The sequence below is a fragment of the Neovison vison genome, chromosome 12 (assembly GCF_020171115.1).
Source record: "Neovison vison isolate M4711 chromosome 12, ASM_NN_V1, whole genome shotgun sequence".
Classification (NCBI taxonomy): domain Eukaryota; kingdom Metazoa; phylum Chordata; class Mammalia; order Carnivora; family Mustelidae; genus Neogale; species Neogale vison.
This window is the reverse complement of record NC_058102.1, coordinates 132,346,184-132,369,793: the sequence shown is the minus strand read 5'-3', so window position 1 is coordinate 132,369,793 and position 23,610 is coordinate 132,346,184. Positions and strand designations below refer to the sequence as shown.

Sequence of the window (23,610 nt, the reverse complement as noted above, 5' to 3'; positions counted from 1 at the left end):
GAATGAGCCCGTTAGACTTACAAGTTGTGTGGGTCAGACTTGACCTTGGCCATAACAAAACTCAGCATATCGTGTTCCTAATCAATACTGGAAGCATCTTGTTGCCATTGATAAAATTACCTGTAATGTGGATTAGGTTTAGGGGACAACAAACCATCAATTACTAAAAGCAGCTTCTTACTCCAAATGCTGATATACTGTCACAGATCACTTTCAGTAATCCGAGCTCTCTGCTCGCAGATCTATCCTATCTCTCTATCAGCAAGATGTCAGAACCTGTAGTAGGGAACGTGTATCATCAGTTCATCATCATGACTGCTCCTAAGTCAATTGTGACTGTCAAGATTGGCCTGTGTGACTTCTACCATGATGTGGGTTTTAGAACTGGGTTAGCCCCGCATTCGATGTTTTCAGTTCTTACGCACACACGTTCCCCCCTCTCTTTTTCCCTCTGGACCGATGTGCACACAGGTGAGCATATGGATATGTCAGCCCACACATGCTTGCCTGTGTGCATGGGGTGAACCCGAAACAGGAAGGCTGAAATCTAGACATTACCCGAATGTCTTCCGGGTCTAAGCTGTGCTCACTCCACGCGGAGTTGATGCTGCTGTTCAGGTAGGACCCAGACCGGCCCAGGTCCAGCTCATCTTCATATGCTTCCGTCGCAATGTCATCTCGGGGGTTATTGCTTGAATGTGAAAACTGCAAGAGAGACGCCAAATGAGCTGTGGATATTAACCCGCTGGCAGACACAGCAGAATAATTTGTTAAAGGTTCTCATGTTCATATCATTTCTTCAGCTTAGATGAACTCATTTACCAAGCTCCTTAGAAAAGATCTGTTGCTATATTTATGTTTTGCTTTTCACGTTATGCACTAGAGCTCTTAGGCCATCTTAATACGTGGTTCCTTAATAGGTGGTTCTCTGACCCCTATTTTCATCTTTGTCTTTTCTCCAGGCTCACACGGCTCACTTACAGTACTCCTCATACATGTGATTTGCATTCTGAGAATGAAAGTAAGTCGAAAAACCCACACAAATGTTCTCCAAGAGTCGGAATTTGGACCCACTGGCAGCTGGAGGGAAATATTTTTTTTTGAGCAGTAGGGTCTACCTTGTGTTTCTTGTTCTGCATCACCTAGGGGAGGCTATAGGTCACCCAAAGATACAACTGGCCCTGATCACAGACAGTGACTTTGAGTCTAGGCCACATGGCTCCAGAAATGTTGCCTCCGAGACCTAGGAGATGGGAGATCTGCATGCTGGCATCAACTGTGTCGATAGTCAGACTGGAAACAAATCACGGACGCTCTGTGGAGCACAGGGCTCTTTCTGCCTAAAATGATGATGATATCTAAGCTTAAAATTCAAATGTTCACTGAAATTACAGAATTTTTTCTCAGGCTCAGCATTCTCAAGTTCCTCCTTCATCACATTTTGAGGTATTTTTATTATTTTCACGTGGTCTTTGAATATGTTTGTTTCATGGACTCTTGCTATCTCTATTCTTCATCAGATGGAGATGTGCAGAAGAATGAACAGGGGAAATGATGGAAAGCAGGGAGAATCAAAACAGTTTGGCTGTTTCACATAACATATAAACCCACGGATCGTCCTATGAAAATGGAGAGAATGGTCTAGGGAACATGGGTTCTCCTCTCCCAGCTGCTCCTCAGGTCAAAAATTCCTTTAAAAAATTAACACATCACCCTTTCATGATACAGAGCTATTTTAAAATGTCAGTGTTTGTTAAAATATTTAAGGCAGGTGAACATCTATATAACATAACATGAAACAGCAATTCTCTACGTAAGGAATCATGAATGTTTTGTAACTGGAACTGACTGAGAAACCACTGAAACAGGTGACTCTTTCCTTCATTCTTCTACTTACAACTGTGGTTCTGACATGTGTCAGGAATTCAAGGCCATAAAGATGAGTCAAACAGAGTCCCTCTCCTCCAAAATCTCAAATGCTGCTAGGAAACCACCCAGAAGTTATTGATAAGAGAGTAATTGTTCTTGAGCACAGTCTCAGAGATGTTCGTGAAGTAAAGGAACACTTTTCAGATAATATCCATTTTCTGCTTTATTATTTGTCCTTAGTATTTATATATCTATCTAAAAGAGTATTTTGAATGCTTATCTTAACCTATTTCTTCTGTGACCCCCTTGTCCACAAAATAATTCCACAAGAGCACATATTTTATCTGTTCATTATTCTTACTCCAGGATATAGAACAGAGCTTAGTGAAGCCCCTCAATGATTTTGTTAGATTATCTCAAGTTGCGATATAGTTCACATACCATAAAATTCTCAGATTTCAATTGTACAGTTGAGTGCTTTTTGGTATATTCACAGTGCTGTGCAACCATCCCTACTATCTAATTCCAGAATATTTTCATCACCCCGAAAAAGAACCTTAAACCCACGAAAGTGGTCATTTCTGTTTCCTCTCTTCCCTAGCTAGTGACAACCACTAACTTGCTTTCTGTCTCAACAGAGTGGCCTGTTCTGGACATCTCATATACATGGAATCACATAAGATGTGGCCTTTGTGTCTAGCCTCTTTCACTTGGTGTAATGTTTTCAAGGTGCGTACTAGCTGTAGTGCGTACTAGCTGTAGTGCGTACTGGTGCTTTACTTCTTATTGTTGGGCAGTGCTGCATTGTGTAGATGACACTGCATTGTGCTTCTACATTTATCAGTTGATGGACATTTGGATTGTTTCCACTTCTTAGCTATTATGAATAAGGCTGCTAGGAACATCCATGTACCAATCTTTGTATGAATATGTGTTCTAATTCTTACCACTGAATGAGCCGTCTGTGTATGTAGTACTTCAATCTAATAAAAATGTAACCATATAATGCAAGGTATGAAAAAAGGAGAAGATAAATTGCAGTAACAGATTAGTCCATGAAAACTGTGGCTATTTGGTATATATAATTCAAGTAAGGAAGAAAATAGGAATTTTGTTCTGTTTATATTTGTTTGCCCTTTTAGTCAGGCTGAATTTCAATGTTTCGCTTATTATAATGTTTCACTGGAGTGAATGACAAGCAATCATAAATTCCTGTCTTAGCTGTGTTAATATTATATCGTGTGGTACTAATACAGATAAATGATGTTCCAATATTTTGTTTTTCTATGTGTAAATGAGGAAAATAATAATAATGCTCTAACTTGGGGGCACCTGGGTGGCTCAGTGGGTTAAAGCCCCTGCCTTCTGCTCAAGTCATGATCCCAAGGTCCTGGGATCGAGCCCTGCATCAGGCTCTCTGCTCAGCAGGGAGCTGGCTTTCCCCTCTCTCTCTGCCTACCTCTCTGCCTACTTGTGATCTCTGTCAAATAAATAAATAAAATCTTTAAAAAAAATAATGCTCTAACTTGTGTGTTTCTTCCCCACACTCTGATATCATATTATTTCATTGTAAGCTGTTTTATTGCTATCGTGTCATAGATGAAGAAACTGAACCTCAGAGAGATGAAAAGTTCTGGCTAATGTCATACTGTATAGCCAGTGTGAGTGGAACATATATTCTTAATCCGGATATTCTGAGTGCTGGCCCATTTTCCCCCACTTCGGTATGCTGTCTAGATAAGTCTTTGCCAGAATCTATCATTTTAAAGCAATATTTTTCTAACAAAATATTATAATTATTTACATAACAATTTTCTGAATGTTTACAACACAAAGCTTCCTGAATATAAATCTCAACAGGAGGATTCTTAGAATCTCTTTAAAAATTACTTTGATGTTATAGGTACAATAAAAGTTACCTTGGACCCATAATTAAATCATATCTGAATATAAAAATATTTGAGAAAGGGGCACCTGGGTGGCTCAGTGGGTTGAGTTTCTACCTTCAGCTCAGGTCATGGTACGGGGCATGGGATAGAGCCCCGGATGGGGCTCTCTGCTCAGCAGGGAGCCTGCTTCCCCCCTCTCTCTGCCTGCCCCTCTGCCTACTTGTGATCTCTCTCTCTGTCAGATAAATAAATAAAATCTTAAAATATATATATATATATATATATATATATATATATATATTTGAGAAGGAGCCAAACAAGATGATGAGTTTTATACAAACTGAAGCATTTAAAAATTCTATGGGATGTTTAATAAATTCTAAAAGAAAAGAGATTTCTAGTTCCCTGAGGAGAGAGCTTTAAAAACATTTTAGTGTCAACTAAATCTCCACACTTCCTTTTCCCTATATTGCCAGATACTTTTTTTTTTTAAAGAGGAAACAACTCCATGCTTATTTAAAATAACTGTCTTGCAAGAGAAAAGTAATGTTAAAGGAATACCTTTGGAATCAAAAGCAACCCAATGGTGACTGTCACAGTCAAATGAGTATGTGCAAAATACAGCATTAGCATCCAGTCAGACTGAAGTCTTGAGGCAAGAACGAATCTGAAATGAGAATTCACCAAGTTAGTAATCCAACAAGATCTCTATTTAACAGTCTGAGGGGTTTGAAGTGGCGGGGGGGTGGGAGGTTGGGGTACCAGGTGGTGGGTATTCTAGAGGGCACAGCTTGCATGGAGCACTGGGTGTGGTGCAAAAATAATGAATACTGTTTTTCTGAAAATAAATAAATTGGGAAAAAAAATACTAGGATATTTGGAAACTCTTTTTCCTCAGTGTTTTTTAAAAGCAAGCAAGCAAGCGTGAAGAAAGCTGTACTGTGGTCTCTGTGGAGCAAGACCTAAAGTAACTGTGGCTGCAAACATAAGACATGAACTCCTTATTTTTTATTTTAACTTATCAGTAGGAGGAAAGACAGCCTATAGACATATAATATGCTAATCATTTCCTGGAATAATTATTTTGCATGTCAATGGAATGTCTAAAGTGAAAACAGTGAACACACGTGAATTCAAAAGAACATTTACAAACTAGTGGCTTCAGGCAAATTTGGGTTATAAGACACAGCCACATAATTCTTGATTCTCATCTTTTTTCTTTGAAAACATTAATTAAGAAAAAAGGGATGGGTAGTTATCTGTCTTTGTGAATGACCTCAGAGGCTTAAATGATAAACAATGCAATGGTTAAATGAATATACTAATGGTTTGTCATATACATCTTTTAAAATAAAGATTTTAGTTGTTGTGAAGTGTCAAATTGTTTTAAGATAACTGAAAATCCTATCTTGCTGAGGAATTTATAAAACGGTGTTCTAGGACAGTCCTGCAGGCAACGTGTATAGGAAAAATTCAGTACTGATATCTACTCTGGTGATTTTGGAATGTTTTCATGAACCAGTAGGTCTGTGTACACACGAAAACTCAGGTTTTAAGGACTCATTCTTTTGCGGAAACCAGGTGATGTTTTATTAAGGTCATTTTACAATCATACTCTTCTTTTAATTTTTTCCCATGCATTGTTTATCCGTGAAAGCTAAATAGGAGATTTTATTGTGTTTGGAATTAAAGAATTGGCATATTTAAAAAAGATTCACTTATTTATTTGAGATAGAGAGGGAGGGAGGGAGGGAGGGAGAGAGGAGAGGGGTGGGAGGGGCAGAGGGAGAGGAAAAGGAGAGACGCAGATTCCCCACTGATCGCTTGCAGAGCCCATGTAGGGCGCAGCTCCCCACCTGGAGATCGTGACCTGAGCTGAAATGGACAGTGAGATGCTCCGCTCACTGAGCCATCCAGGTGCCCCTAGAGAATCAGCATCCTGATACACTGATATATGTCATCATATTTGAAAAGCTAACATCTTAAGAAAATGCTTATGATATAATCATAAAACAAACACATGAATCTAAAAACAGAAGAAACTCATTTTATACCTGCATTATGCCGCATTCATGACAAATTTACTAAGTAAATTAGCATTATTAATACTTGAAACAAAATTTCCATTAAGGGGATTTCTTCCTCATTTTCACCTCCATCCCAGCCCCCGTCTTCTCCCCTCTCCTCCCCCCTCAAATCGAGCTAAGAGAGTTGTTCGACATGGAGATCGTTTCCTCTGTGTTTGGAGACATAAAACAGACTTAAAATATATACATAGAAGTACAGAAAGTTCGTGATGGTTTACCTATAACCAAATAGCATTTTAAGAATTAACATCTTCTCTAACTCCTTGGCGAAAAAAGTGGCTTTATGCCTGCCTTGAATGTGATTAAATGAATAGTCACTTTTTTGGGGAATGACATACTTTTGATAGATCCTGTGCTGGGTCAGAAAAGATTTTTTTTTTAAGCACTGAAATAGGATCATCATACTCAGTAACAAGTAACAGTACCTGAGGCATAGGACTGAGGCATAGAAGCAATATAAAATTGTGACCTGGAAAATTATACAATCCAAATCTGCTGGGGCCATTTCCAGCACTGGAGCAGACAGTTATATCAAATGAGATGGATTTACATTCTAAAAGTGTTCTCATGCACTGCGAATTTCTGTCTCAAATGCCAACACAAGTGAACCTGAAGCCAGCCTGACAATATCTGAAAAGAACATGGTTACATATAATTTAAATTAAAACGGTGAGTCTTCCAAAAAGCTAATTTGAAGTACTCTATACTAACATCAACTGATCAAATTAATCAGTTTTTAAATACTGCTAGGTTTGTTAGGTTGCAGTTCTGAGTAGAAATATCTTAAGAAAATTGGGTTTTGCAGTCTTCTTCAAGATTTTTCTTTAAAAGACTTTTTCAACTTCTAAAAAACAGATCTAACAGTCAGGAACATAGAAATAGTTAAAATTGAGGTTAAGAATAAAAGCAAACTTTTTAAAAGTCTTGCACTTTCCCAAAGCTTTGCTCTATGCTTAGTAAAGGATTAGAGAACAGATTAGGCAAAATGCCTTCTGCATTATTAGACTTCTAGACTTAATCCTTTTAGTTTATTTTTGCTCAGTCTGGCAATTTGGTGAGAATAAAAGTAAATCTGCATATAAATATGTAGTCATAGCTTTAAGTTTATATATTTATGTATGTAGATACGTATCCACAGTTACGTATATATAATTTTATATTTTAAGCAAACAAGAATGAACATATATGCCTATAGATAGAGAATATCTGCTGATGTTGGAGGCTTTACTTAGTATTATTTCATTCTAGTAAAAAATCTTCAAAGATGGGTCTAGTTGATTTATATTATTATGTTATTGTTTCCTATTCTTAGACTTTATCAACACTGGAACCACAGCAGGTATGAGTTCAGTCCACATGTAAATAAGAAATTATAGGGGCGCCTGGGTGGCTCAGTGGGTTAAAGCCTCTGCCTTTGGTTCAGGTCATGATCCCAGGGTCCTGGGATGGAGCCCCGTGTCGGGCTCTCTGCTCTGCAGGGAGCCTGTTTCCTCCCCTCTCTCTCTCTCTGCCTGCCTCTCTGCCTACTAGTGCTTTCTCTCTGTCAAAAAAAAAAAAAATCTTTAAAAAAATAAATAAGAAATTATATATACTTGATTTCTTTAATTATTACTGCCTATTGCTTTCTCCCTGCTCATCTCCCTAAAATCAGTGTTCTGTAGATTTACTGTGTTTAACTATAATTTAAACTATAATTCCATCTTTGGTCCTTTATGGCCATACAATTAAATTTCCAAGACAGAGTAACTTGTCTATACTATAATTCTTTGAAGCCAACATGCCACAATCTAATTGGGTTTGGTCTATGGAGAAAGGTAAGTTGAATTTGGAACTTAAAAGTAGGGCTTTCCAGCAATGTCCACAATAGCGAGACTGTGGAAAAAACCTAGAATTCCATCAACAGATGAACGGATAAAGAAGATGTGGTATATATACACAATGGAATACTATGCAGCCATCAAAAGAAATGAAATCTTGCCATTTGCAATGATGTGGATGGAACAAGATGGTATTATGCTGAGCAAAGTAAGTCAATCAGAGAAAGACAATTATCTTATGATCTCCCTGATACAAGGAATTTGAGAGGCAAAGTGGGGGAGTTTGGGAGGTAGAGAAGGAAAAAATGAAACAAGATGGGATGGGGATGGAGACAAAACACAAGAGACTCTTAATCTCACAAAACAAACTGAGGGTTGCAGGGGTAGGAGGGGTGGAGAGAGTGGGTGGTTGGGATATGGACACTGGGGAGAGTATGTGCTATGGTGAGTGCTGTGAAGTGTGTAAGCTGATGATTAACAGACCTGTACCCCTGGGGCTAATAATACATTATATGTTAATTAAAAAAATTTTTTTTAAAAAGTAGGGCTTTCTATTCAGATTTTTTTAAGCTTGTCTAACAAAATACCAAAGCCTACCAAGGCCAGTCACTTTGCTACCACTAGAAGTTCTCCCTGTTCAAAACTTAAAGGGACTATACAGTTGTGTCGAGGGAAGCTGATTTTTAAGTAGGTCATGTCTACCAATACAAAGTCTACTAGGTTCAACATGTACAACTCAGTCAGGTCTTGCGTCTGTGTGAACCCAGCTAGGCTGATGGGTTGTCTGGGACTCTGTAGGAAAGACCTAAACAAAGTAAGAAAGTTATTATTATTATTATTTTTAAAAGCAAGCTCTATGTGTAGTGTGGGGTTTGAACTCATGACCCTGAGATCAAGAGTCACACGCTCCCTGACTGAGCCGACCAGGTGCCCCCAGAAAGCTATCCTGAATGAATATTTAGAATACATTTCTCCTTACCTCGGCCAAGTATTAAAACAGAATTTTCTGAAGAGTAGCTTCTGTTACCAGATGTCAGTTGAGATTTGGGGGGATATCATGGTGAATGGTTTGGAAAGTGCTGGTTAAACAAACTTAACTAGCTTTCCTTATAGCAGGACTTCCTGGTATGTCACACTGTGCTGTGACATTCCTAAAGGGGAGCTACCAAATGCAATGTGTTATAAATATCCAAAAGTAATATCCTAATATATTAACAGTGCTTACCATCTTCGGGTGGTTTGATTAGGCAGTTTATTTTTAATCATTTTATGATTTATCTATAATAACCACCTATTGCCTTATTAGGAATTTTTAGAAGTTCATTTAAAAAATAACTATCTTGCCTACTTGGGCAAATTGAGAGTTTAAAGTCCATTGAGGAATGCCTGGGTGGTTCAGTGGGTTAAGCATTTGTCTTCGGTTCGGGTCACGATCCCAGGGTCCTAAGATCCGAGCCCTGTGTCGGGCTCCTAGCAGCAGAGAGCCTGCTTCTCCCTCTCCTTCCGCCTGAAGCTCCCTCAGCTAGTGCGCGCTCTCTCTCAATGTGTTAAATAAATAAATAAATAAAATCTTTAAAAAAAAAAAAAAAGTCCATTGAAAAAACATACTTAATGATGAAAACAGAACAGATGCAAATCTTAAGATAGAAAAGGATAAAGATCAATTTAGGTAAATGCTTTGAACAGATTTAATTTCTCGGGCAATTAATTTGATTCTAAGAAATACAGTAGCTGATGTAGGGCAAAAGTAGGAAACCCTTTGCATGACCTGGTCACATTCTGACAACAGAAGACATTTAAACATGTCTGTAAATTTCTTCTGGCATGCTTATAACTCTTTAATTGGTTTGTTAATACAGCATTTAACTTACAAATGGTTCTAGAGAAGCATGTTTGTCGTATCTTGAAACGCAGGCGTTTGATATTCTGGAAACAGACAACGAAAATGCAGCTTTTCTTGGGAGATGGTTTGGGAGAAATGTGCAGGCTGTGGGGCTCTGCCCACAACAGTGTTCTTCAGGGCTCACTACAGAGCATCCCCTCTCACATCCTTCAGCTCCAGTCTGAGGAGAAGTGAGAGAGCCTTCTTCTTGCCTATTTATAACATCGTTATTTTGTTTTGCATCTTTCCTTCCTCGTTTCTTTTTCTCTTTTCTCTCTTTCTTGAGAGGGGGCAAGACAAAGCAAGGAGGCAAATTCCTTTGATTCCTGGTGCTTTGATGGAATTTCTAGGGTTGTCAAATCATAAATACTTCTTTTCTTACTTAAATGTTGAAAAAGTGTAGGTATGCCTAAGGTTCAGCTGTTCTCTGTATCATCTATTCCTACAAATGCAAGATGTAACTTGATAATTATTGACTAAAGTGAGAAATGATAAATATCTTCTAAAACTTCCAAAGACCCACACCTTCCCACTCTGACTCCCACCATTACTTATCACTGTTTTTCCACTGAGGGAAAAGACAAATATTCAAAATTTCTCATTAAATTCTTATGTATGTCCTAACTTTGTCGAGCAAATGAATGACATCTTTTTGTTGCTTTGCAAGTTATAGGATTCCTTTTTTTTTTGTTCTCACTGAGGTTTTCATTTCATTTTCAGATATAAATAGGTGTAAATTCTCTGAAGATAAGTCATACATATTTCATTTTGTTCACTATCATAAGCTACTTGCTTCCTCCTTTGTACTTACTGACTATAGTAATAAATGGGATATTAAGAAATGGAGGACCAGGTCATACTAATAAAAAGTCATTGCTAAAATGTGATAGTGATAAAACCTCATTGCGCACAAAAATCCAGTCTTCGGGTTGGAGTGGTTTTTTTGGTTTTGAATTTAGCAGAACTAGTACACATAAGTTGACGATCTGAGTATTAAGATTTTAAAAGTATAAACCAGTGTATTAACATGAATGGAAACATGGATGATTGATCTACATCTACTTTATAATGTAAGCATGTATTGTTTTATATCTTCAGAACAAAAGACATTATATATCATAACAATATTCAATGATATTCCCATAAGTGGTTTAATTAATACAGTAATATTGAGTCAACCTTCAAATAAATAAAGGTGATAAAAAAACATTAGAAGGAACTAAGAACATCAGTTTAGGGAAAAAAAAATAGAGGGGCACCCGGGGACACAGTTGGTTAGGTGTCCGACTCTTGGTTTCAGCTCAGGGCACGATCTCATGAGTCCTGAGATCGAGCCCCACGTTGGGCTCTATGCTCAGTGCAGAGTCTACTTGGGTTTCTCTCTCCCTCTCCCTCTGCCCCACTCCACTGTGTGTTCTCTCTCTTTAATAAATAAATCTTAAAAAAACAAACAAACAGCAAGCTATCTTTATTTGCCATTTGTATGACAAAGACATTAGTCAACTTAAAAACACCATCCTTCCTAAATCTTTCCATTATGCATGCTATCCAGTTTTGCTATTTAACTTAAACTGAATTGCATTTCTCTAACTTAAACTGAAACACATAAGAGAAACAAAACGGTTATTTACTAGCTCTACAAGGCACTCGCCTGATTGTGTGGAATACAGCAGAGATAATGAGCTCGTTGTGAACTGCAACAGCCATATAGCGTGGCTCATGAAACGCTGATGGCACCGTCCGCACTGCATAGCAGAGATAAACACCCCACAAGAGGAATAAAAATTCAGCTGTGAGAAGGGGAAAAAAAAAAAGAAAAACAATCTTCCATTAGTTTTATAGGTGAACAATAATGTAAAATTTAAGTTCTTTAGCATGCATTTTGTGTTTGAGAAACATAAGTTCAGTTAGAAACAGATGCATATAAAATGTCATTCACATATAAATACATATGACATACTTATTTTAAGATTTTATTGAATGTAACAGAAGATTTTACAAAGGTATAGTTTGGTTTTTCTTTTCTTTCTTTCTTAAAACCGTGGTTGGCCCCTCAGATTTTTCTTTTGCTAGTACCTGGCTTTTTCCTAAAACAAATGTAAAATAATTTTCCACATCCCCAACCTAAGTTTAAGATACTCATAGAGCATCTGGGTTGTAATGAAGTCATCAAGGCAACCAAGGCTTATAATGTGTTTATATCCAGCTTCTAGAAATTTAAACTCTCACTGCATTGAATCTGGTTCCACAATGTAAAGATACCCATTGCCAGAAATGTGAGAAAATAGGTTGTTAAACATTCAGTGGCATTTTTTATAAATGAACCATTATTTCTTCACACATGAAAGAAATCTTATCTTTTATGGGTGGAGTGCTGAAGGCTTCATAAAATTCACAATCTTCTTATTTGTGGGGCTCAAGTCAGAAGAGACAAGCATAGCATAGCATTTAAACATAGGGCTTTGGAATCACACTAGACCTGATTGGAAATTCTAGTTCTAACTCTAATTAACTTCGCATAATCTAAGCCAACTTAATATTTCTGGCCACAGTTATCTTATCTGGAAAATGACAATAACAAAAGTCCATATTTCATGAGATTATTTGCTAATGAAATAATGAATATAAAGCACTTAACATAGTTTCTGTCTGGTAGATATTAAATAAAGGAAGAAATAAAAACACACGTTAAATGGTTCTTATTGTTGAACATCTCATTTGACTTTTTTTTTCCAACCTGGACATCACTATTTTAACTCATTCTGACCAATAATTGTTCAATCCATTTTCTATCTTAGTGACACGACCTCACTGGAAGATAGTATCTAAAGAAGATCATATCTAATCCATCAGAGTAAAGAAGAAAGCTTTAATTAGGAGAAAGTCTTCAATCAAATGCATCACTTCAAGGTAACCTACTTACTTATCTATTGAAACATTGACTTCCATTCCCATATGCCAAGTTGTTTACCTGCCAAGCTTTCAGCATATTTCTGTCAGTGTTTAAACAATAGGTAGTGCCCTAATTACTGAAAATCCCTTAAGTAAACACATCCTTTAAGAGTTACTCTAAAACCCTGATGTGGTCAGAAGCCAAATATAAAATAAGCCACACTCAAAGATCTCCATGAGATTTATTCAGTCCCAGTTATTCACCACGTTGGCCACTGGCCATGTGCTATAAATGTTTTTTGTTTTTGTTTTTGTTTTTGTTTTTTTGGTCCAGCCAAGTTCTACTGGATCAGGAAAAGTGAATCAGGAAATGCTGAGGTCTTCATGTACAACTTTCCTTCCTACCTCTTGTATTTCTGTCCATGGTACTATTATTGCCTCTTTACCCAGGTGTGAAATCTCTGCACCACCCTTCACTGGTACATTTCTACTTTGAGCTGTTTTTCATACAAATCATTCCTCTCAATGCCACAATGACTATCCTTTAAGTGCCTATGATGTCACTCCTTATTGGTTATAATTATTTTTCAACTGCCCCATCTAAACCTGGATTTACCCTGAGTCCATTAGTTCTTCATTTCCTGAAACTTCCTTTGGATCACATCAGGATTTGTCCAAATCCCTGGTACTCCATGTGGAATAGCTGATTCACATTTCCACTGCAGGATTCACTAAGACTCACTTAGGACCCAGGAAACAATTCCTGCCCCCCCCCCCCCCCCGCTCCAAAGAAAGACTAGAAGGGATTCATGCCTGGGTAGACATGTGCTCACTTTTAAGATTTTTCTTGCCACCCAGGCTTCATGTTAGCTGCCCACTTTGCTTATTCTTTTGTACTTGTATACTTTCCTTAGCCCCTGACTTGTCTAGTTGCTGACCCTCAGGCCAGACTTTCGTGAGGTGTCGTATGCACCTTCATTCAGAAATCGGTAGTGCCTTACTATTATTTTACAGATGCTTGGTCCTGGCACTTCTTGTCCCCTATGACATCATGGTATATGTCCAGCATGATCTTCCAGTGTTCCCCAACATGAACTCTAAGCTGATCTAGGCAGACTCATCCTCTGAACCCTTCAAAGATTCCTCTTGCTTCTGAGTCTTTGTTCATGCTATTGCTCACCCATGAAATCTCTCACCCGCATTTCCAAATCCAATCCAGTTTTTCCATGTTTCATTCAGGTCCTACCTCCATCGCAAGGCCGCATGAATTGATTTCACTTTGCATGGAATTTTCCTTCCTCTAATATCTTACAGTTTTTAACTATTGATATTATGAAATGCAGAGAATAATCCCACACAATATATAACTGAGAGAAAATCGTGGAGTCTTGTTAATCATTCCATTCCTTAGCCCCAACTAGTGATGACCTTCAGGGCAAGAAGTGAGTCTTTATCTATTTATTTATTTACTTACTTACTTTTTAAATTCAATATAATTAACATTCAGTGTTTATTCATTTCAGGTGTACAATATAATGATTCAACAAGGAACTGAGTGAATTATTATTATTTTTTTTGCCTTTGCCTCCTTAGATAGCTCAACAGTACTGAGCAGACATAGATAAGATTCAATAAATATTTGTTGAATTGAAAGAACCTAGATGATACCAGTTTCAGGTTATTAGAGATGTAGAACCTCTGTTACCTTGGCTACTCCATCTAAAGCTGCAGGCCTATACGTGATCTAAAGGTTATATTGGCATTATTATTAATAGTGGTAACTGCTGTTTACTGATGGGCCACTAAGAGTATGGTGATGTGTTTGGCAGTTAAGAATAGTTAAAGCAAAAATATTTTTAAACAACAGCACAAATATATGGTGAAATTGAAGGATTCACATGTAACTGACACTGTCTCCTTTTAAAGACACTATTCCCTGCCACTTATTATAATGTTTTGATATAATGTTATCCTGAAGATTGAAAAAAAAAAAAGGAAAATAGCTAGGTTAATTAGGGTATGACAATGTAGAATTACATTTAAAAATAAGGGATAAAATAAGATTCCTCCTAATGGCTACGCTTAACATTAAAATCATTTCATTAGCAATATCAAACAATATGCTCTAGCTGAAAAACAATTTATTATTCAAAGTACCAATTAAACTAAATGTGATATATGAAAGTTGTGCTTGGGAAAAAAATCAGTCTCATATAATTAACTTCAAACTAACATCGCAATTAGGAAAGAAAATATGCAGATGTTACCAAATTTTGCAGTGCTATTACGTGGGAGTTGAAATATGTGTTGTGCTTCTGCTTTAGAAAATAATTTCTGTGGTTAAATGATTTTGATGGGAGGCATGAGTATAGTTAAAAAGGGAATTGCATTTATATTTAAAGATCCAAATAGGGCTTTCAGAAAACCGAGGTATTTTACTTTTAATCTATAAAGGATAACAGTTTGAAAGTTAACTACCACAGCCTTTTAAAAATTAATAGACCATAATGAAAGTGATTTCACGTTATCATTCCAACGGGTTGGGTCAAGCAAAGAAGTGAGAATTTGTATCAGCTCTTGAAGGTGTCTTAGCTCTGTGATCTAAGAACACCCACAAGGGCCGAGAGAAAAATGACTTCAAAGTACAAAATCTCTCACAAGATGTGGTCTCCTGCCTTGCCATGTTGCAAAGGCATTTTTTCTTTTTAAGATTTTATTTATTTATTTATTTATTTATTTTTAATTTATTTGACAGAGAGCGATCACAAGTAGGCAGAGAGGCAGGCAGAGAGAGAGAGAGGGAAGCAGGCTCCCTGCCGAGCAGAGAGCCCGATGCGGGGCTCGATCCCAGGACCCTGAGATCATGACCTGAGCCAGAGGCATGGGCTTAACCTGCTGAGCCACCCAGGCACCCTGGCATTTTTTTCTTAATAACATTTTATACTTCTTAGCCCCTTTAAAAAAATGTTTATATGGCACAAATAAATGTACAGATGAAGCATTTAGGTTTCATTTTTTTTTTTAACGTCCAAGGATTTCTTGTAATGTCTTCCTCTGTTTTCCCTCTAAGTCCTTCAAATTAGATGTCCGCTGTTTTTATGCTAATAACATGGCAGCTGGCACGGAAGTGATCATGAAGTATTAAGCAACCTCAATAATCCTTGAGACTAGCTCAGGTTCCAGTATTCTAGGGTTCAACTGGCACACGCGAGCCTTTATATTCTGGAGGCTTAGTTGCCTTTTCTTTGGTTAAAATGAGAACAGTTATCAGAGTTACAAGGCTTAAAACAAAGAAACAAAGAGAATGATACTTTTGATAGAATTTTAAAGCTAGAAGAGACTTTATGAGACCATGTAGTCTGGGGTACTTTTTTTGAGTGTGTATAGGATCGTCAAGATGGGTGGCTGGTGAATTGCTGTTACTCAGTTTGCCCGAAGTGGGTTTATTCAGCGTTGGGACAGCGAGTGACGGAGAAGGTAGACGTTGCAGTAGGTTTCACAAGCAGGACAGTGGAGGCAGGAATGTCTGTCTGTTCCCTCCTCAGCTTTCTGGAAGCAGTGAGCCAAGGGATGGACAGTGTTGGGCTACCGAACAAGCCTGTGGAGAGCCTTGTACCCCTGTTGCCCTCACAGGGTGCACAACAGAGTGGAGTCTGGAGCACAAGGCTCTTTAGTTCCTGACCAGTGTTCTCGAAATTACATCCCTGGCCTGAGGGTTTCTTTTGCTCTATTACTAACAGGTGGAGACAAAACCTGGGGAAATATTGTTTTAATCTTACGGAAGAAAATTTCCAAGCAGTAACTGTTTGTATTTAAACAATTAATATGTTAATCATAAATAGCTAGTACTTCCATTTGGACTGACGTTTTGTCCCCTCATTTTGACTTGGTAGCAAACATCTGTTGAATGTGTCAGGGCACTGCGCTAAACGCATTTTGTCCATTACCTACATGTGTGAAAGCTTTATTATAGGATGGGGCAAAATTCTGAATGTCCCAATTTCAAGCTTGCAGCAGAGATCCTGTGTAGTAATACCAAGGAATACTGTTGTTAATCATCTGAACTGTGTAGGTCACACAGTGACTTGATGATTCCATTCTGGTCCCTCGAGGGAGCTCTCCGAGCAAGAACTGCAGTGAGTGGTCACACATTTGCACACTGGCTTTTCTTTATTGCTTCCTTTCACACATTTCTAGAACTTGGATCAAGTTTTTCACAATCTCCAATGCATCTTAAGAGGGAAAGTTAGAAAAGGTATATTTTCTTCCCTCTGTCTTTGGCATGGGCACTTAAGAGTTTTAAAATCTGATGTGGGATGACAGAAATTTAGTGAAATTCAGACACTTCACAGCTTATGGACACACAATCAAGATCATGAATGTAAGAAGGGCTCACAAAGACAAGAGTGGGGACCTCTCTGGGCACAGGGTCAGTGACGGGGCAGCGAGTTTGGTCTTCTAGTAACATTCTTCTGTTTCCCTCTCCTGGTCATTGGCCTTTGTGTTTGAGGAGGGAGCCGGAATTGGGATTATTTTTTATCATTTAAAAACTTCATTTAAAATTGTCAGTTTTTTTTAAAAGACTGACAGGATTGGCAATTTGCTTTTGCTTGGACAACCTCTCTAGATTTACACATACTCTTTGAAGGACTAGCTTGAATGGTTTTAGGATGATTACAGTGGGGGTTAAATTTCTGTTTATATTCTGCCTTTGGGGAAAATTATTTTACTTCTTTGAGATGTAGTTCTTTATATGACCTTAAAGGGCAAAGAGAGAATAAAATATTTTATACCTTAATTTTATACTTAGAACATCATTTTCTCTTTTGGAAGTTTAAAAAAAAAACTAACTTCCTCGTTCAATTTCTAGCTTATAAAATCTTTGAGACAATTTTGCTGAGTTAGGCTTGGCTCGGGACCTTGCTTGACAACTGAGTGGCAGATTTACACGCTCATTACAAATCTGCTTTTTTCCTGGCCAAGTGATCTCTTTCTTATTTGATGTATCCCAGAGTTTTGACTACTTTGGGGAATGGGTCTCAGTGAGTAGAAACTGAAAACCCACACACTTTTCTCCTCCTAAGTAATCTAATCTCAGAGGAAATGGTAGCGCCCAGCTCTCTATAATCACTAAGGAATAGGAATGCTTGGAGCTGTAAGAACACGCTGAGATTCGCAGTCCATGCGGACTAACAGCTGGTTGTTTGAACTATGACAGTCGTTTCAATACAAGGAAAAGATCTACCAAAATCTTCTTGACAACTGAGCTAATCTATAGACTATTACTCTTCAAGAAACAGAAGATGGCTTTTTTCCCCTCCTTTTCTTTTTAATTTTTTTCACTGTTCCAAAATTCATTGTTTATGCACCATACCCAGTGCTCCATGCTATACCTGCCCTCCATAATACCGACCACCAGGCTCACCCAACCCTCATTCCCCCTTCCCTTCCAAAACCCTCAGTTTGTTTCTCAGAGTCCACAGTCTCTCGTGGTTTGTCTCCCCCTCCCAATTTCCCCCCACGCATTTCTCCTCTCCATCTCTCAATGTCTTCTGTGTTATTCCTTATGCTCCACAAGTAAGTGAAACCATATGATAATTGACTCTCTCTGCTTGACTTATTTCACTCAGCATAATCTCCTCCAGTCCTGTCTACATTGATACAAAAGTTGGGTATTCACCCTTTTTGATGGAGGCATAATACTCCACTGTATATATGGACCACATCTTCTTTATCCATTTGTCTGTTGAAGGGCATCCTGGCTCTTTCTACAGTTTGTCGGTTGTGGCCATTGCTGCTATGAACATTGGGGTACAGATGGCCCTTCTTCTCACTACATCTGTATCTTTGGGGTAAATACCCAGTAGGGCAATTGCAGGGTCATAAGGTAGCTCTATTTTTAATTTCTTAAGGAATCTCCATGTTCTTTTCCAAAGTGGCTGCACCAACTTGCATTCCCACCTCTTCAACACTTGTTGTTTACTGTCTTGTTGATTTCAGCCATTCTAACTGGTGTAAGGTGGTATCTCAATGTGGTTTTGATTTGATTCTCCCTGATGGCTAATGATGACGAATCCATGGTACTGGCCAAAAACAGACACATAGACAGGTGGAACAGAGTAGAGAGCCCAGATATGGACCCTCAACTCCATGGTCAAATAATCTTCAAAAAAGTAGGAAAAATATACAGTAGAGAAAAGACAGTCTCTTCAATAAATGGTGTTGGGAAAATTGGACAGCTATATGTAGAAGAATGAAACTTGACCATTCTCTTACACCATACACAAAGATAAACTCAAAATGGATAAAAGACCTCAATGTGAGGCAGGAATCTATCAAAATCCTAGAGGAGAAGATAGGCAGTAACCTCTTAGACATCGGCCACAGCAACTTCTTTGAAGATATGTCTCCAAAGGCAAAGGAAACAAAAGCAAAAATGAACTTTTGGGACTTCATCAAGTTCAAATGATTCCATATAAATGTTTAACATTTATATTGAGGTCTTTCTAGATTTGTTCACCTTGGGGGATGATCTTTCTACCTCTAGTACACAAACGCTGGTTCCTTTCCGAAGATTAGGAAGACTTCCATGGAGAATTTGTTCAACTCTATCTTCTAGTCTTCTTTCTTTCTCCTCCCCCTCAGGCATCCCAATGATTTTGATGTTGGAACGTTTCATGGTGTCATTTATTTCCCTAATTCTGTTTTCATGGCTTCTAAGCTGTTTGTTGCAGGCCTCCTCCTGATCTTTTTTCTCTATCATTCTGTCCTCAGATCACTAATTCTATCTTCTGCCTCGGTTACCCTAGCTGTGAGAGAATTTAGATTAGATTGGATCTCATTGATAGCATTTTTAACTTCTTCCCGGGTGGCTTTCACTTCTGCCCTAATTGATTCCATGTTGTCATTAATGGTTTTCTCCAACCTAGCTATTGCCTGGATAGTTGTTACCCTGAATTCCCTTTCCGACATACTGGTTATGTCCATATCCAATAGCTCTGATGGAGAGGGCACAGTCTGAATTTTTTCTCTGTTGGATGTTCCTCCTCCTAGTCATTTTGGTGAGAGGTCGTTGAGGGGACGTATAGCTGAAAATATCAACCATGATCGAGGCAACGTGCACCCTGGAAAGTTTCAGAGCAATCGAAGTCACAACCAAAAAGAAATAAAAAGAAAAAAAGAGAGAGAGAAAGAGAGAGACATCAAAAAAAGAGAAGACCCAGCCAGAATGGGCCCTAAAGGCAAGATTTAAAAGATATACAAACAAAAATGGGCAAAGAAAAAGACCAAGAAAAGAAAATGACAAGAAAAAAAGAAAAAACTCAAAATGAACCCCAAGGATGAGATTTATATAATACCAGAACAAAAACAAATACATAGAAACACTGACAGAAGAAAAAGTTGGGAGGGTGGTTATAAATCCTTGATGTGGGCGAGGAAGGTTATTTTGATTCTTCCTGGGTGTATCTTGGTATCTTTGCTAAAGGAGTCAACTTTCTAGAGATAAAGGGAGATTAAAACTTGTTTATATATAGGGGTAGTATTGAATAGGGAAAGAGGATTACCTTGAAGGTTATATCTATCTATCTATCTATCTATCTATTAAAAAATAATAAAATAGAAAAGAAAAAGAAAAATATAGGTATATATATGAAAAAATTCAAGTTAAAAGGTTATTATGGAATATGCTATATTACACTCTAGCTATAATGGGAAGTAGGTTAAAAAATTAAAAAGAACAAGAATAGAATGAATTAAAAATAAAAGTTGTATCTATGAAATATACAGGTTTTAGGGCAATACCGTGAGCTTAATATATTGTTTTCCCCTGATATTGGGTTTCTACAATTTTATGGGGACTCTGTGGTGGTTGTCCTCTCGTTCTTTTGGCTGGCTTTCTGGGGGAGGGGCCTGCCACAGTTTTTCAGTCAGTCTGGCTTGGGTTGAGTTCTCCAGCTCCCTACCAAGGGACTGGGTTCTGTGGAAACCGGTTTTTCAGGCTTTTGTTCTCTGGAGGTTTTATCCTTTGGAGGATTTTTGCTGCTTTTTAGAGGTTTGGTGGAAAGCAAACTGCATCCAAACCTCCACCTCAGAGAGAAGCCTCAGTCTGCTCCCCTCTGGGTGGTCCAGAACACACAGACTCCCCTCTGCAAACTCCGCTGAGCTGTGCAACCTCCCACAGGTGGTGCGCACCCCTAGCAACCGTCTCAGGGGTTTCCTGAAGTGCCTGCGTGTCCCTGCACTCCCATGCCAAAACCACGAGTGATACTGGTCCAGGGAGCCTGCTTCTTCTGGTGGCTGTCTTTGCGGGGGACTGCTGTGTGGGGTAGTTCTTTCAAGTCCTGGGAGTGTTCAGACTCTCAGCGGGTCCTAGAGAGCACTAACTCGCGGCCACACGGAGCACTCTCAGGTGCGGGTGGGGAGTGCGGTTCAGACCCCGGTCGTGAAGTGAGAACAGAGTGCAGAAGGCTGTGGCTCTAAAGAGCACCCACCTGACTCCCTCAAGCCGAGCAACCTTGGGGGCTCCAGGACCAGGACCGCACTCTGTCTGGCACTGGTGGTCCCTAGTGGTGGCCGACCTGGGTCGGTGGGCTTATGTCTGTGCCCATGACTGCCCGATTCCACCAGCTGCCCTTTAAGATTTTTTGCTCTTTTTGAGTGCTTTTAACTAGACTCCAAGTCAATGCTGGTCCCCAATCACAGGGCAATTTCGAATTGGGGTATTGCTTTCCAAAGGGTTGCTTCCCGTGGCTCCCTCCCCCTTCTGTTTATCCTCCGATATCAATCAGTCCTATCATTCCCAGTATGCTTTTTACCTCTCCACTGGCTTCTTCTGCCCCCATAGAGATCCAGAAGTGTATAATCCTACATCTCAGGCTGGTTTCATGGGTGTTCAGAGTGTTCTGGTAGATAATTAGCTCACTTTAGGGGACTGCTGCTTCTCTGCCATCTTATCCCCCATCCCCCTTTTTTCCCCTCCTTAATGTTGCTGCCCCCCCCCTTTAAAATCCCAGAGTTCCACCAGGGGGTTGAAACTCGTGGAAGAAACTGTGATGGCCACAGATATCTTAGTTACTCTTGCTCCATGTCCTTCAGGAGCTGTTCCAAAATAATGCCCAGTCCTATCACAAAATTTAACTTCCAAAAAGAAAAGTAGCATTGTAAGGATAAAATTAAGATACAGGAAAATTTGTCCTTTCAGCCCTGTAGCATCATATAAATAAATACTCCTCAAAGACGCAAAATATTTTCCAAAAGAGGTGGTTTATAAATAAATACGAAAATAACTCCCACTTCACTCTTTCTAAAAACACTCAAGCAGGACCTCCCACAAGTATGTGCAAGTTTCTAGCAATGTAGCCCAAGTCAAGGCAAATAAACTGTCTATGTGGTCAGGCTTTTATCCTTTGACTGAAATTAAAAGCACTTTTTTGAAGTGGTAACAAGTGATGGAGTCTGGATTAAGACATATAGTACAGTGGGATAAAAGAAGATGTATGTAAATGAAGCTACACCATGAGCATTAATCTAAGTCAGATGAAGAGGAAGTCTAATCTATTTTCCCTCTCACTCATTAAACGGTGCTTACATCCCATTTCACCTGTCATAAGACAGCCTAATCATCTAGGGTAATTAAATATTTAAATCCTTAGAAACAATTGCTATTTTAGAATTTTCCTACACAACTCAGTAGGACAGTTACGGTAGTCTTCTTGCTTCCTTCTAAACAGCAGCATGTGACTAATTAAATTACCGAACATGTGGTCATGTATGTTGTTTAAAATACTATACCAGGAAGGAAGAGAACAAAGAAGAGCATGTGAATGAGAAGGAAAGAGATGATTATGGTTTCTGCAGTGAACTCATTCCATGTGAAATTCATCTAAATGAATTAGAACTTTTAAAGAGTGGATGAATCAATATTGGGATTACCTTAAACAACTAAATATTTAAAAATTCCCATATGGAATGTGAACCCAAGCCGGGCACACCTGTTTGATTATTGCTAGACTCTTCTCTATGCCTTTCTTTCAAAGTCAGTGAATACAATATATAACAAGAAATGTCAAGCTCTAAGAAGTTTCCCAAACCACAAGATACTTCATGCACTGGACTTTTCACAAATATGATGACATGGGCAATTTATAAAAAAGTCTTAACTTATAAAAGAGTCCTTGTCAGGGAATAGCTAGGCCATAACAGTGATACAGAAAGATACAGAGAACAAGAGAAGGTAAACAGAAACTTGGATATAACTTTTTGTATATATTCTTGTGCTCGGTTAAGGAAGGCAGCAAAATAGCTTGATTCTCAATTATGTTCCTTTTAAGTCATGTTAGATTATCATCACCTAACTTCTAAAAGTAACCAAGGAAACATTTCTGCGCTTGCCTAGATCTGAACTAAAGTCTGAGGCAGGGATTTAGCCGTGGAGAGGAAGTGCTCCCATGTCCTTGACATTACCATCTATTAGTCACCCTTTGGCCTTGTTGTTTCTTGTAGGTAGGGTAAGAACCTGCTCACTTATTCTAACTTCTCTTGGTCTCTGGTACTGTTTCAATGTCATCAGTCTATGTTCTGATGGTGTAGTCAGAAACTGCCTGCTAACCAACAAAAGAATGAACTCCATGGTACCACCCTATTAAATTTATGTATTCCAAACATGGAAGCCGCATATTAGAGGACCCTGCCTGTGAGGGTTAAATTCAGGTGGTCTTCCTTATGCTGGGGTGACATCGTGAAGGGAATTCAGGCATGAGAATTAATTTTACTCACTTGTCAAGTTTTTACCAACACATTAGGAAACTCCTAGAGCAACAGAGTTTTAACTTTTTAGCCATGAAAAAATTGTATTGCTATTGTGCAAAATCCTGAACATGCACAACTAACTACCAACTTATTAAATAGAATAAGTAGATTCAGAAAAAAAAATCTGAGAATCCTGCTACCAGCATTTTTAGATACTTATTTGCTTTCTCCATTAATTTAGATGAGTGTTTCTCAGTCCTAACTCCTTTATTCTTTACATAGCTCTTAAAGGATGGTGAAATAATAAAAATTTTTCTCAATAGCACATCAGTTTCATTCAAATGCATTATGTGATATTTTGAAAATTGTAATTCTGACTTATTATGCCAAACTGATACCAATCTCTTACTTTTGACTGTTGGACA

The 23,610-nt window shown here is 38.4% G+C and overlaps 1 protein-coding gene across 1 annotated transcript in view; it reads right to left on the bottom strand.

Annotated features, from left to right (window-relative positions):
* Positions 1-23,610, bottom strand: part of GPR158 (G protein-coupled receptor 158) — a 426,979-nt gene that overhangs the window by 4,673 nt on the left and 398,696 nt on the right. The window contains exons 8-10 of the mRNA XM_044227555.1: positions 11,196-11,334; positions 4,320-4,425; positions 559-705 (exon numbers count right to left, since the gene is read on the bottom strand). Of these exons, the coding sequence (XP_044083490.1) occupies positions 559-705; positions 4,320-4,425; positions 11,196-11,334 (392 nt within the window). The remainder of the gene's footprint in view (positions 1-558; positions 706-4,319; positions 4,426-11,195; positions 11,335-23,610) is intronic.